General features: G+C 39.7%; 1 protein-coding gene across 2 annotated transcripts in view; it reads right to left on the reverse strand.

The window, feature by feature from the left end:
• Window positions 1-12,132, reverse strand: part of CEP112 (centrosomal protein 112) — a 406,944-nt gene that overhangs the window by 309,013 nt on the left and 85,799 nt on the right. For both annotated transcript variants that reach the window (XM_032870788.1, XM_032870789.1), the window contains 2 exons: window positions 9,360-9,478; window positions 4,539-4,682 (listed from right to left, as the gene is read on the reverse strand). In XM_032870788.1, coding sequence (XP_032726679.1) covers window positions 4,539-4,682; window positions 9,360-9,478 — 263 coding nt within the window. The remainder of the gene's footprint in view (window positions 1-4,538; window positions 4,683-9,359; window positions 9,479-12,132) is intronic.

Below are 12,132 nucleotides of genomic sequence, written 5' to 3' on the forward strand. Positions count from 1 at the left end.
CCTGCTAAATCTTGATATTTATTGCATTAGTTTAGAAACATATATTACTTTATCATGACTTTGATTTGTTAACATTTTGATAACTACAACTCAATAAAATTTCTTCTCTTTGTAATTTTAATATTCTATTAAACCTAAAAATATTTTCCTGAGAAGGACTACATAGGCTTTACAAGATAGCCAGCAGGATTCAGGATACAAAAAAAGGTAAAGAATTCCACTAACAGGCCTAAAATTGCAACAAAGTCATCCACAGACTTTCAGTGTGTCTAAGCGTTGATATGAATAGAGCCCTATATTTTACAGCTGTCACCTCCCCAAGCACCTAATAATTCAGCTATAATTTTCATATTTATAAGTTCTAATATGTTGTTTTAAAAATTCGATGTTTACATATTTTAATTATGAATTTCCTACTAGAAAATCCCTGCCAATACCAAAAGACGTATAATCTATAGAAATATCTGCTTACAACAAATGTCAATGAAACAAAACAAGACTCAACAAAAAAAGAAAGAAAGAAAAAGCCTGAAAGAACAACAAAACTGAGAAACTAATTCTCAGTGACAGTCCCGTCTTTCATCTTAAGCCATGCCTTGAACTCTACCTTATTTAATTATTAAATCAGGAGCTGCCCGGCAAGATCTGTCCAGTTCTGATGATTCTTAAATTCAATCCTGCTGACAGACTCCATCCATTTTTCTCTATATTTACTGTTACCTAATGACAAGGTCTGAATGCTAATTTTTAACTTCAACTTTCATTAAAAATAGAATGAGATTTCTTTGATAATGATCACTTGGCTCCAAAGCATCACTTTTCTTTACATCCCAAATGTAGAAAAATTAAAAATCCCAGTGTGAAAGATCTTGCTTGTATATTATTGAATAAAATATAACTATGTAGTCAGCATTTTGGGCAATCAATATGTTTCACAAGTTTCAACTTTAAAATTATTGTGTTTAATTCATGTTTGCTAAAATTTGGGATGTTGAGATGATAAAAAACGTATTTCAGATATAAATTTGGTGTTCGTTCATGACTTTGGATACATCGTTATATGCATTATCCAGAAAATAAGTTCTCGAATTTTCTTTTTACCCCAATAAACTTGATCTGCCTCTAGCCTCCGCACTGTACAGCATCATCTTTTGTTGACTGATACTTATGTCCAAGCCACCCCTTCCCTCTCTTACCTAGACTACAATAATAGCTTCCTAATCAGTCTCCCTGCTCCCATTCTTGTCCCTCACACTTTCTTCTCTGCACAGGGCCAGAGAAGCATGTTTAAAATATTCGTCAGATGGAATCACTTCCATGTGCTCAACTCATTAAAGATTCAATACAAATATACTAAAAATTAACTGAATTATACACTTTAAAATAATTTTGCAATATATAAATTATACCTCAGTAAATCTGTTTAAAAAAAAAAATCAACCACAATGGTCTACACAGCTTTCTCTGATTTGTGCCCTGCTTTTCCTACCATGCCTCCTTCTGCTCCCAGTGTTAGGTCTACACTGCCCCCTTGCTGTTCCCTGAACTTGCCCAATGCATCCCAGTATCAGGATCTTTGCACAGGCTGTTCCTTCTGCCTGAAATGCTGTTCCCAGATTATCACATGGATTCCTCTGATATTTCCTTGGGTTCTTTTGTAAATGTAAATGCCCCAGGACTTGTCAGCACCGGTCACCTCTGGAAGACTGAAACTCTGCTATACAAATACTTTTATAAATAAGTCAAAGATATCTGTTGATGTTCAAAACTGCTCATATCCTCTATACGTAAAGACCGTTTTAGGCCACCCTTCTCATGTTTTTCTTTCAGTGTTGTTCTATTGTCTTCTGGTATCAAATATTGGGGTCAGAAAATCTGAGGGAAGCTTAATAGTTTCCCCTTATAGATGACCTGAGTTTTTGATGTTTTTCCTTTATTAGGGGGGTGGAATTTTGATTTCACGGAGTTTCAGTCTGGCCACTCAAAGGATTCTAAAGAGCCTCAAGGACTCCCCAGGATGTGCTCACCATACTTTGAGAACTGCTGTGGTAAGAAATCTCTTCAGAAAATACCCTCATGTCTTCTGCTAGGATCCCAGGCTTCATAGAGGAGGTAGAGGACGGGATAGAAAGATCTGATTGGTTTTGGTCGTTAATTTTATTATTAAAAAAGGTTGTTTTTTTTTTTTAAGTTTTAATGGGACATTTCAAACATATACAAAAGTAGAATGAATAGTATGATAAAGCCATTTGTGTCCAGCACCAAAGTCAATATCTAGCTGCTTTTTTTTTTTAATTTGACAGACAGAGATCACAAGTAAGCAGAGAGGCAGGCAGAGAGAGAGGGGGAAGCAAGCTACCCGCTAAGCAGAGAGCCTGATGCGGGACTTGATCCCAGGACCCCAGGATCATGACCTGAGCCAAAGGCAGAGGCTTAACCCACTGAGCCACCCAGGCACCCTTTTAAAGATTTAAAAAACTTTTTTTTTTATTTATTCATCTAGCTGCTTTTTAAACAAACTTTCTAGGAATCCAATGTGTTAAAGCACCATTTGCACCTCTTCCAGAGGTGACCGGAGCTGACAAGTCCTGAGCCTCTGTATGAGAACCCCCGGTGTCACCCAGCTTGCTTGTGGATTTCTTCATTGCTGATTTAGGGTTCTGCTTTCTTGAACTGGTCAGTTTCAATTCACCCATCGCCTTTCCAACTCCACAAATTTTACTACTGCCAAATGCTCTTTGTCCATCTGGGTTTATGCCTTTTTCTTTATCCCTTTCCTATCATTTTTGTAGGAGGGGATGGAGGCCAACACAATCTTCAACCTGCCATCTTTGAGCAAGATGTTGATTAACTTCTTGATCATTTTCTCATTTATATGTCTCCCTTGACTATCATTCTTTTATGTTACATTTTCAAACATAGTATTTAAAAATTATCTATTGAGCACTTATTATGTAACTTAATTTATGTATATTAATTTATTAAAATTTTCCAACGGGGATGCCTGGGTGCCTCAGTCAGTTAACCGTCTCCCTTCAGCTCAGGTTATGATCCTGAGATGCTGGGATTGAGCTCTGTGCCAGGCTCCCTGCTCAGTGAGGAGTGTTTCTCCCTCTTCTTCTTCCTCTTCCCCTGGAACACACACACACACATACACTCTCTCTCTCTTGCTATTTTTCTCTCTCTCTCAAATAAATAAATAAGATCCTTTAAAAAATATTTCCAACAATATCTATTACACTGTACTACAGTTAGCCTATCTAATGGATGAGGAAAATTAACATGTGAAGAACCCACACGGCACTCAAGCTGGGATTTGAACCCAAGACCCTAAAGCCCAAGTTCCAAGTCACCACGGATCCTGCTTCCCATTTCTTTAACTCTGTGAGACAAGCTGTAGAACTGGTCTAGGGGTCTCCAAGATAAGCCTGAGTAACTGACTCTTGTTCAAATTCCAGAGCTTTAAATTCAAGGAAGTATGGGGCCCAGCCAGGCTGGCCTGGGTAGACTGTCAGTGGAAAATGAGAACTGGGTTCTTGCTTGGACACAAGGCTCTACAGTTCTGTAAGCTCGTATCATATATTCGGAACAAGACGGATGAGGCGTACGTGCCTCAGATCTGTGAAGCCCAGTCCACGTACCCATGAGCCTACCCGCCTCAGGCTTATGTACTTCAGGAAGTCAGCTAACCTTCTCAAAGGCTGAAGATGCTCACCCTCTCAGACCTAGCCTCACCACCATGTGCTCCCTGAGGTGGCCTTGAGGAGACTCCTTCATCTTTCCTCAGGGAAACTGACTGGTCTCTCTCCTGTATACTCCGGGGACTTCCTTCTGCATCCTCTCAGAAAGCAAACTTTTGGGGTTTACCCATGTGGTATCTGGGTCTGGTCCCTCAATCCAGTTGAAATGAAACAAAGAAAGAAGTAAAAAAGGAAGGAAGGAAGGAAAGAGGGGAAAGGAAGGGAGGGGAAGGGAAAGGTAGGAAAGAAGAAAGGAAGAAAGGAAGGAAGGAAGGAAGAAGGAGAGAGAAAGAGGAGGAAAGGAGAGAAAGAGAGAGGGAGGGAAGGAGGGAGGAATGAAGGAAGGAGGGAAGGAAAGAGGAGAAAGGGAGGGAGGGGAAAGGAAAGGAAGGGAGGAAGGAAGGAAGGAAGAAGGAGAGAGAAAGAGGAGGAAGGGAGAGAAAGAGAGAGAGAGGGAAGGAGGGAGGGAGGAATGAAGGAAGGAGGGAAGGAAGGGCCTCTAGACTGAAAGTCAGTTAACAACAAAGGCAACAACAAAGCAAGAAACAAGATTTGTAAAGGCTTCTGGGGGTTAAGAAAAAAAAAAGTGGCAGTGAACAATCCAGAGTGAAATCCCACAGCCGACTTCAAGAGACTGTCCATTGTCACGTATGATCCTGTATCGAGTCAGAAGGTAAAACGCTTTTTTAAATTCTGTAACACATTTATTCATGCACTGCACACATCAAGGAAGCAGGCAGTCATGGAGATTAACAGGCTGGTTAGCAGGAGCAGCAAGAAAGGGAAACAGAGACTCACTGTGGACTGCGTCTGCGCCATGTAATCACCCTCCATTTTACTCAGACGCACGTTTGTGTCCTCGAGCAATTCTTGAATATTTTCTGTGTGCCGCTTTTGAAGATCAAACTTTTCCTTCTCCATTTCTGCGACGGCATTGTGGAGCTACACAGTGAATTCAAGAAGTGACCCTTTCACTCTTACTATAAAAGAGGCTACTTTGCAATTCAGAAAAAAATGTTTTCCTGTATTTCTCTATTTATTTATTTGGTGACCTGAACAACAAAAGATATAGAGCTCGTAAATAAACGTTCCAAATAAAGAGGCTATATGGAGCATAATTATGAAACACTTTTTTCTCGGGGCACCTGGGTGGCTCAGTCGGTGGAGCATTCAACTCTTGATTTCTGCTCAGGGCATGACCGTAGGGTCATGAGACAGAGACATGCATTGGGCTCCATGCCCAGCAGGAAGTCTGCTTGGGATTCTCTCTCTTTCTCTCCCGCTGCTCCTAACCCTGCTCCCTCTCTAAAATAAACAAGTAAATCTTTAAAAAAAGAAAAAGAAACCATTTTTTCTTGACTTCCCGGAGCTGAAAATCCTAATGAATAAACAAATATTAAAGGGACTTATCCACCTCAGGTAGAAATAGTAAATAAATCGTACAGATAACACAATGCCTTCGCTGAAAAACACTAGTATTTGCCTAAAATCAGGAAACAGAAATATTTATAATGTTGTTATTGACCAGGAACATTATCTCACTGTCGGGATTTTCACCTCCTTTGCACCAAATTTTGCACAAGAGTAGTGTTAAAAATGCTTTCCCTTTCACCCTAACACCTGACAAGAAACTATTTTTACCCATTTCATAATCTATACAAAAGCAGATTTAAAGATGGCATTTATAAATCAAATAGGGAAAGAGTTCACGAAGTAGAAATGTATACCACATGTCCTCCTGAATACAGGTTTTTATAAAGATTATGTATCCATCATTTAAATGGATGAGGCACCAAAATCATCTATTTAACTAAGGTAAAGAGAATACAGTTCAGTGGATAGCTTCCAAAAGGAGTTACAAATCTGCTCCCAGGCTGGGGATATTCCTTTACTTATCTTAATGGGAGTGAATTCTGAGTCTAACTCCTATCCCCACACCTAACCCTAGGCTCACTCCATAGGCAGGGAGGAAAGACATCCAGAAGGAATTCCAAGACAGACTTGATTTCCCATTCCTGACTAGGAGAGACGAGGATATAACACATGCATAGAGATTCTGACTTGACAGGAAAGATACTGAACTGAGAGCGAAACCCCTGAGACATGGTGGGAAGGGGAGGCGGAATGCAGGCAGGAGCTGTGCTCATTACTGGCAAGGGCCCCCAAAACTTTTCTCACTTCTGGCTGACCAGGAAAAGGGGGGATGGCTCAGTAACAGCCACACAACAGATTTAATAATAAATAATAAAATTTAATAATATTTATTTAATAATAAATAATAAAGATTTAATAACCACACTCGAGTTTCACAAGTTTCACATATGCAGTTTGGGCTATTTCTGAGCGGCCCCACAAATCCCTGGTATGCTGGGTTTGTAATTTTTGCCGAAGTCTATGTTTTAAACTGGTGTTACGTCTGCCGCTCAGAAGTCAGTCTGAGCGGGCACATGAATGTGGCCAGGCCCACAGCACCTAAATTTCACTGCCATCAACTGACCTAGGTAGTAACTCTGACAAAGCGATCGAAAGGTCACTTTGAGTTCTGTGGTTTTACGCATGTTGTAGTGGTTTCTTTATGTTTGTGGTCTCCCAGAGGTCTTAGGACATACGCCTACTGAATGCTGCAAATCTCTGTCATCTACCAGTCCCTTAGCATAGCATGGTTTCTCGGGGGCATCCCACAACTGAGTTACAAGGGGACTGTGCCTGTTGACGCCGGAGGAGTGCCTGTAAGTCAGCCCAAGTTATCTCATCCAGGGAACTTAGAGTTAAGACTGCAAGGGCAAACATGATCCTGCCAGAAACACATATGCTCTAATTTGGGTGACATGCCTGAGGATCAAACAGGTATATGATAAGGAGGAGATCTACCCATTTTTTTAGCCAGGGTTTGGCAATGGGTACGGGGGATGCAAAAGGCCTTCCCAGCAACCCACATGTGGGTCGTTCACCCAGACATTTGACCATGTAATTGCCTCATGCTAGAAAGGACCCAGAGAACCTAGCAATCTGTCTAAATAGATGGAGAAGTATTGTAAAAAGCCACAGGTTAATGGTGCAGCCTTTCTGGAAAACAGTGGGCAGTTCCTTGAAATGTTAAACACAGAATCACCATATAACCCAGAGATTCCACTCCTAGGGTTATACCTGTGAAATAAGAGAAAATATACATATTGGCCTCTGCCCCCAATTCCTGGCACAGAGCTAAAATCCCTGTTATGTCCTAAGTGATAAGAGCACAAGGAGCGTCTTTTGTTCCAATATTTGGACTTTGACCCTGGTTCCTGGCATAGAGCTCCTAAATCCCTTAGAATTTCCTGGGTGAGAGGAGTATGTGTTGTTCTATTGAGGCAACGTTGGATGGGCTCTTGGATAGCTTTGGGATGGAGGCTGGTGACCTAGATGGTCAAGCCACATGATTACAAACTTATAACTTTCAGCCCCACTCCCCATCCTCTGGGAAGGGGCAAGTGGCTGAGATTAAGTTTACCATTGCTTGTGCCTGTGTAATAAGGCCTCCCTAAAAATCCCAAAAGTTTGGGTTTGGAGAGATTCTAGGTTGGTAAACACGTGGAGGAACGCAGGGAGTGGTGTTCCAGGACAGGGCACGGAAACCCTGTGTCCCTATCCACGTACCTAGCCCTGTGTATCTTTTGATCTGGCTATTTACCAACACCTACTATAATATGCCCTGTAAAACAGTAAATATAAGTAATGTTTCCATAATTTCTGTGAGTTATTCCAGCAAATCACAGAGCCCATGAAAGGGTTTCATGGTACTTCTATTTATAGCTGTTTGGTAAGAAGTACAGGTAACAACCTGGGACTTTTGATTGACATCTGAAGTGGAGGCAGTCTTGTGGGATTTAGCCCTTACGTTGTAGGCTCTGACACTTACTAACTCTAGGCAAATGGTGTCAAATTTAGTTGAATGACAGGACATCCAATTGGCATCCAAGAAAATTGCTTGATGTGTAATAAACTCACATATCTGGAGTCAGAAGTATTATGAGTGTATGAGTGAAGGAACACACGGGCAGTGGTTTTCCCCATATGATAGCCAAGAGAAACGAAAACATGTCCACACAAAAACTCGTACACAAATTTTCATAGCAGCATTACTCATGACATCTAAAAAATGGAATCAGTTCGAATGCCCATCAACTGAAGAATGGATAAACAAAATGTGGTATGTCCATTCAATACATTATTTAGCCTTAATGCTGACTGAACTCTTGATTCATGCCACAACATGATGAAACTTAAAAACATGGTAAGTGAGAGAAGTGGGTCACAAAATGCAATACAGTATGTGACTCTATCGGCAAAATTCTAGAGATAGAAAATGGATTAGTGGCTGTAGGAGGCTGGACGAAAGGGAAACAGGAAGTGACTGACAATCGGTTTCTCTCCGGGATGACAGAAATGCCTAGAAACTAGATAGTGATGATGGTCATGCAATTTTGTAAATATAATGAAAACCACTGAACTGTATATATACTTTAAGAGGATGAATTTTATAGTGTGTGAATCATATTCAATATCTTTAAAGGCCCACAGATTAGAAACAGCACGGTAGAGTCAGATAACCGGGAAAGTTCCGTGAAGACAGTCCAGAAGTGTAAGAAGTGCAGGGTTGTGACAGAAGGTGAGGCTTGAGGAAGGCGGCCTGCTAAGCATGAAGTGTACCTGCAGCAAACACAAAAATATGCCAAATTTACAGAAAAGGTAAAACCAAAATGTGACAAAGAGGAAAAATCACAAAAATTGACAAAACAAAACCAGAAAAGCGCTAACTCTCCACATTCTGCTACATCTGCAGTGTACTTCCCACCCTTGTCCTAAAGCTGCCATCACCAAGACGCATTTCAGACAAACAGTGTCTGCTTGGAAAGGCATTTATGACTTTCAGTAAAACATCCTGAACCCAGACCATAACTGAGAGAATATGAGTTAACAGTGTCCTTAGGACAGAATACCTCAAGAGAAGTGACATACTTTATTTTAAACACACACTATAATTTGAGCTAATGGCTAAGGGTGAGTGAAAGTACTATAGGTATGTGAGATTTGCCCGTAAGAAGTATTTTTATGACACTTCTCTTGGCACTGCTAATTTACATGAAAATATGTTTCTTAATTAAATTAAATGCTTCTCCAAGAATAACCCATCCACTACTGATTTTGTTTACAACAAAAACAAGCTTATACTATAAATATTGTGTTATCTAAAACTTCAGAAAAGAAATGATCCAATGGCCTAAATCCAAAACTAGAAAGGCAAAATCTCCAAAAAGTATCCTATTGCTTTGTCCCTACTAATTTTTCTTAAAAGCTATAGGCTATGACAAAAAATTCAGAACATGAAATTCAAGAATTGGTCAAAAGTAAGTTTTCTAAGTGAAAACTACTTTATAAACCATTAGGCTTCTAGAAGAAAATACATCAAAACATGAACAGTAGTTATTTCTAAACTGTTGGTCTTGAATTTTATGTTATTTTATTTTCTTTTTTCATACTTTTCTGTATATTCTGTGAGCATCCATTATTTTTATAATAAAATACATTACTCTGAAGCATAAACCTTTGTATTTTCCGTCACAATTTTATGACACTTACCTTTTTTTCCCAGTCATTATTCAGAGATTCTGTACTCTGTTCACATATCTTTTTTAGCTCTGTAATCTGGTTTTCTTTGGTCTCTCTTATAACTTGACAGTCACGTATAAGGGTCTGAACTGTCAAAAATGATGAAAACACAGTTAAGCCAATCCTAGTTACCTCCTAAGAGTCTGATGACAAAAATATGGTTTACCAGTTAACAGCTCCATTTTTCTGCAAGTCTTCTCAATAGTCTAAAGTATCTCTTATTCTTTCCTTTCTCCATTTTTGCCACCACAGCCCTCGTTGAATCCATTATTACTCATTCTCTAGACAGTTGAAACAGTGCGCTGGCCTCCACATCATTCCCTTCCAGTGGGTCCTCCACTGCTGTGAAGAGGCCTTTCTATAGTGCAAATCCAGCCCTGTTACCCCCAGACTTGAAATCTTTCTACAGCTTCCCTCACCTGAAAGGTAAAAGCCAAAAATCTCTAATAAGGAAAACAACTCCTCATGGTCTGCTTCCTGGCCATATCTCACCACTTCCATCTTTTTAACCTTGTACTGTAAACACACCAACCTGTCTGCGGCTTCCCGAGGCCATAATGTTTCATCTCTTTACGCCAGACTGACTGTTTATCAGGTGGAATGACTGTCCCTCCCTTGTTGAAAAGCCGCTACTTAACCTTGGTCTTGATTCAAGTATCACCTTCTTTATGAATCATTCACCAACCAGATCTCTCCCCTTGCAGGGCCAGAAAGCAAATCCTCTTCATTTCCAGGAAACCTCATATATTTCTCCAATAAATTACTTATTACTTTATATTTTATAATGGCTTGCTTGCCTATCTCCCGAGGAGAAAGATGTTTCAACTTTTTATCTACAGGGCATTAACAAACACTGCCACACAGGCAAGTACTCAAAAAGATGTGTCCTGAATACATAGATAGAGGAACTCAACATTTCAATGTATCGTCGCTCCTAGATATGTTAAAATCATTGCAAGGTTTATGTTACTGAAACAAAATAGGCTTTAAATTATATAAAACATTTCCCTTATAAATCATTTAAATTTCTATCTTCTTTTTTTAAATGATTTGAACTTGTCGCTGATTTAAGTGAAAATTTGTTTAATATGTTCATGTAAGATAAATTCTGGAGGGTAAAATAAATTTAGTTGTACATTTACGTGAAAGTACTATTTTCCTAGCTTACTGAATATGTCCTCCTTCACTTACTTTAAGATTGCAAAATTTTCATAAACATTTACATAGAAACTTCTTTCACTCACGTATCCCAACTATGCAACACAGGAGGGGAAAAGGTGGAGAATCCAAGTTAACCTGATATTAGTTTTTAGCATCTACAACATTTTACTTCACAATTCCAAAATTAAAACTAAGATCTGTTTGCAATTCAAAAAGCCTTAAGAAATATTATTTTTAAATCTTAGACATGTTTAAATTGCCTGGTTTGAATCAGGGTAAGAAACGAAAACCTAGAAAAAAATTTTAAATATTTTTGTAGCCACTGATATTTGGCAAAAGAACCTGAACAAATTTCTAATTACTTTCACCAACATTTAAGGCTGGAAATAAACCTAAAAATATCCATTTCATTAGTCAACTTATATATGTGATTGCCACTCTAAATTTCAAGTGCATTACCATTCTCTCAGATGCATTCAGGGTTGGTGGTTTGGGAGAAAGCCAGAAAGTTCCATATGGAAACCCTAAACAGAAAACTCTCCCACCGCTTCTATCTTACCATTCACCAAACCCTCCAAAATGTCTTCTTCCCTTTCACTCTCACTAGCCTTTTCACCCCCGCCATCATTCAGGTATTCCTGGTCCTTATGACCCCACATGCAAAGTTAGAGAAGCACGGAAGCAGAACATCCTTGAGTCGGAAGGGACTTTACATACTGCTTATTCCAACCTCACCATTTTGTAACGAGTACGCCATTGCCCAGAAACTTCCTGATGTCATATGGCAGACCCTGAACAGCAGGACTGGGATTAGAGCCCAAGTATCTAATAAGTGGAATGTGCTCTCCCTCGTTCTCGCTCTCTCTCACTCTCTCTCTCTCCTCATGCTGCCTCTATTATAACAGACTAGAAGCCAGCCTCACCTTGTTTGGCACAGCCACCATGACCAGGCTACTTCTTCTAAAACATGAGGTCCTAAAGCTCACCTCTCAAAAATCTCTGACTCCCCACCATCTATAGGACAAACTTGAAACTTCTAAGTCTGAAATTCAAGGTCATGCTTAAGTCAGGAACAATCCCAAGTCTAGTCCTTTGCAATACTTCTTCTAATGCGCAGGACATCCACTCCAGCCCCACAGCTTGGCAGCATCCTTCCCACACAGGACAACACAGCCCCTGTTCGTGAAGCTCTTCTCTTGAACTAATCAAATCTTACAAAACTTTTAAAGTTCCTTTCTCCAAAACATACTTTCAACACTCACTCTCTCTGCCTACCTGTTGCATTTCAATGTTTTACCTATAGTCACAGTCAATTTTACGCTTGATTACATGCTTTCTTTTCCTTTGTCATGGAAGTACAAATGGGGAATACTTCTTAAATGTTTATTCTGTCAATCATGACACCAGCATATACCACAAAGCTTAAAGGAGGTACTTAATGCAATGAATTTTATTAGACTAGGAGGAGTAATTTCCCTAAACTTCCCTGTGAGGGCCAGTAAGCTCTAATCTATAAACTACCCAGGGCAGCTCCAGTCCAATGAGAGAGAGTTAGGAAGAGGGAGGAACAATGACAGACTCT

The sequence above is a fragment of the Lontra canadensis genome, unplaced genomic scaffold, assembly GCF_010015895.1.
Source record: "Lontra canadensis isolate GAN:19392208 unplaced genomic scaffold, GSC_riverotter_1.0 scaffold41, whole genome shotgun sequence".
Lineage (NCBI taxonomy): Eukaryota > Metazoa > Chordata > Mammalia > Carnivora > Mustelidae > Lontra > Lontra canadensis.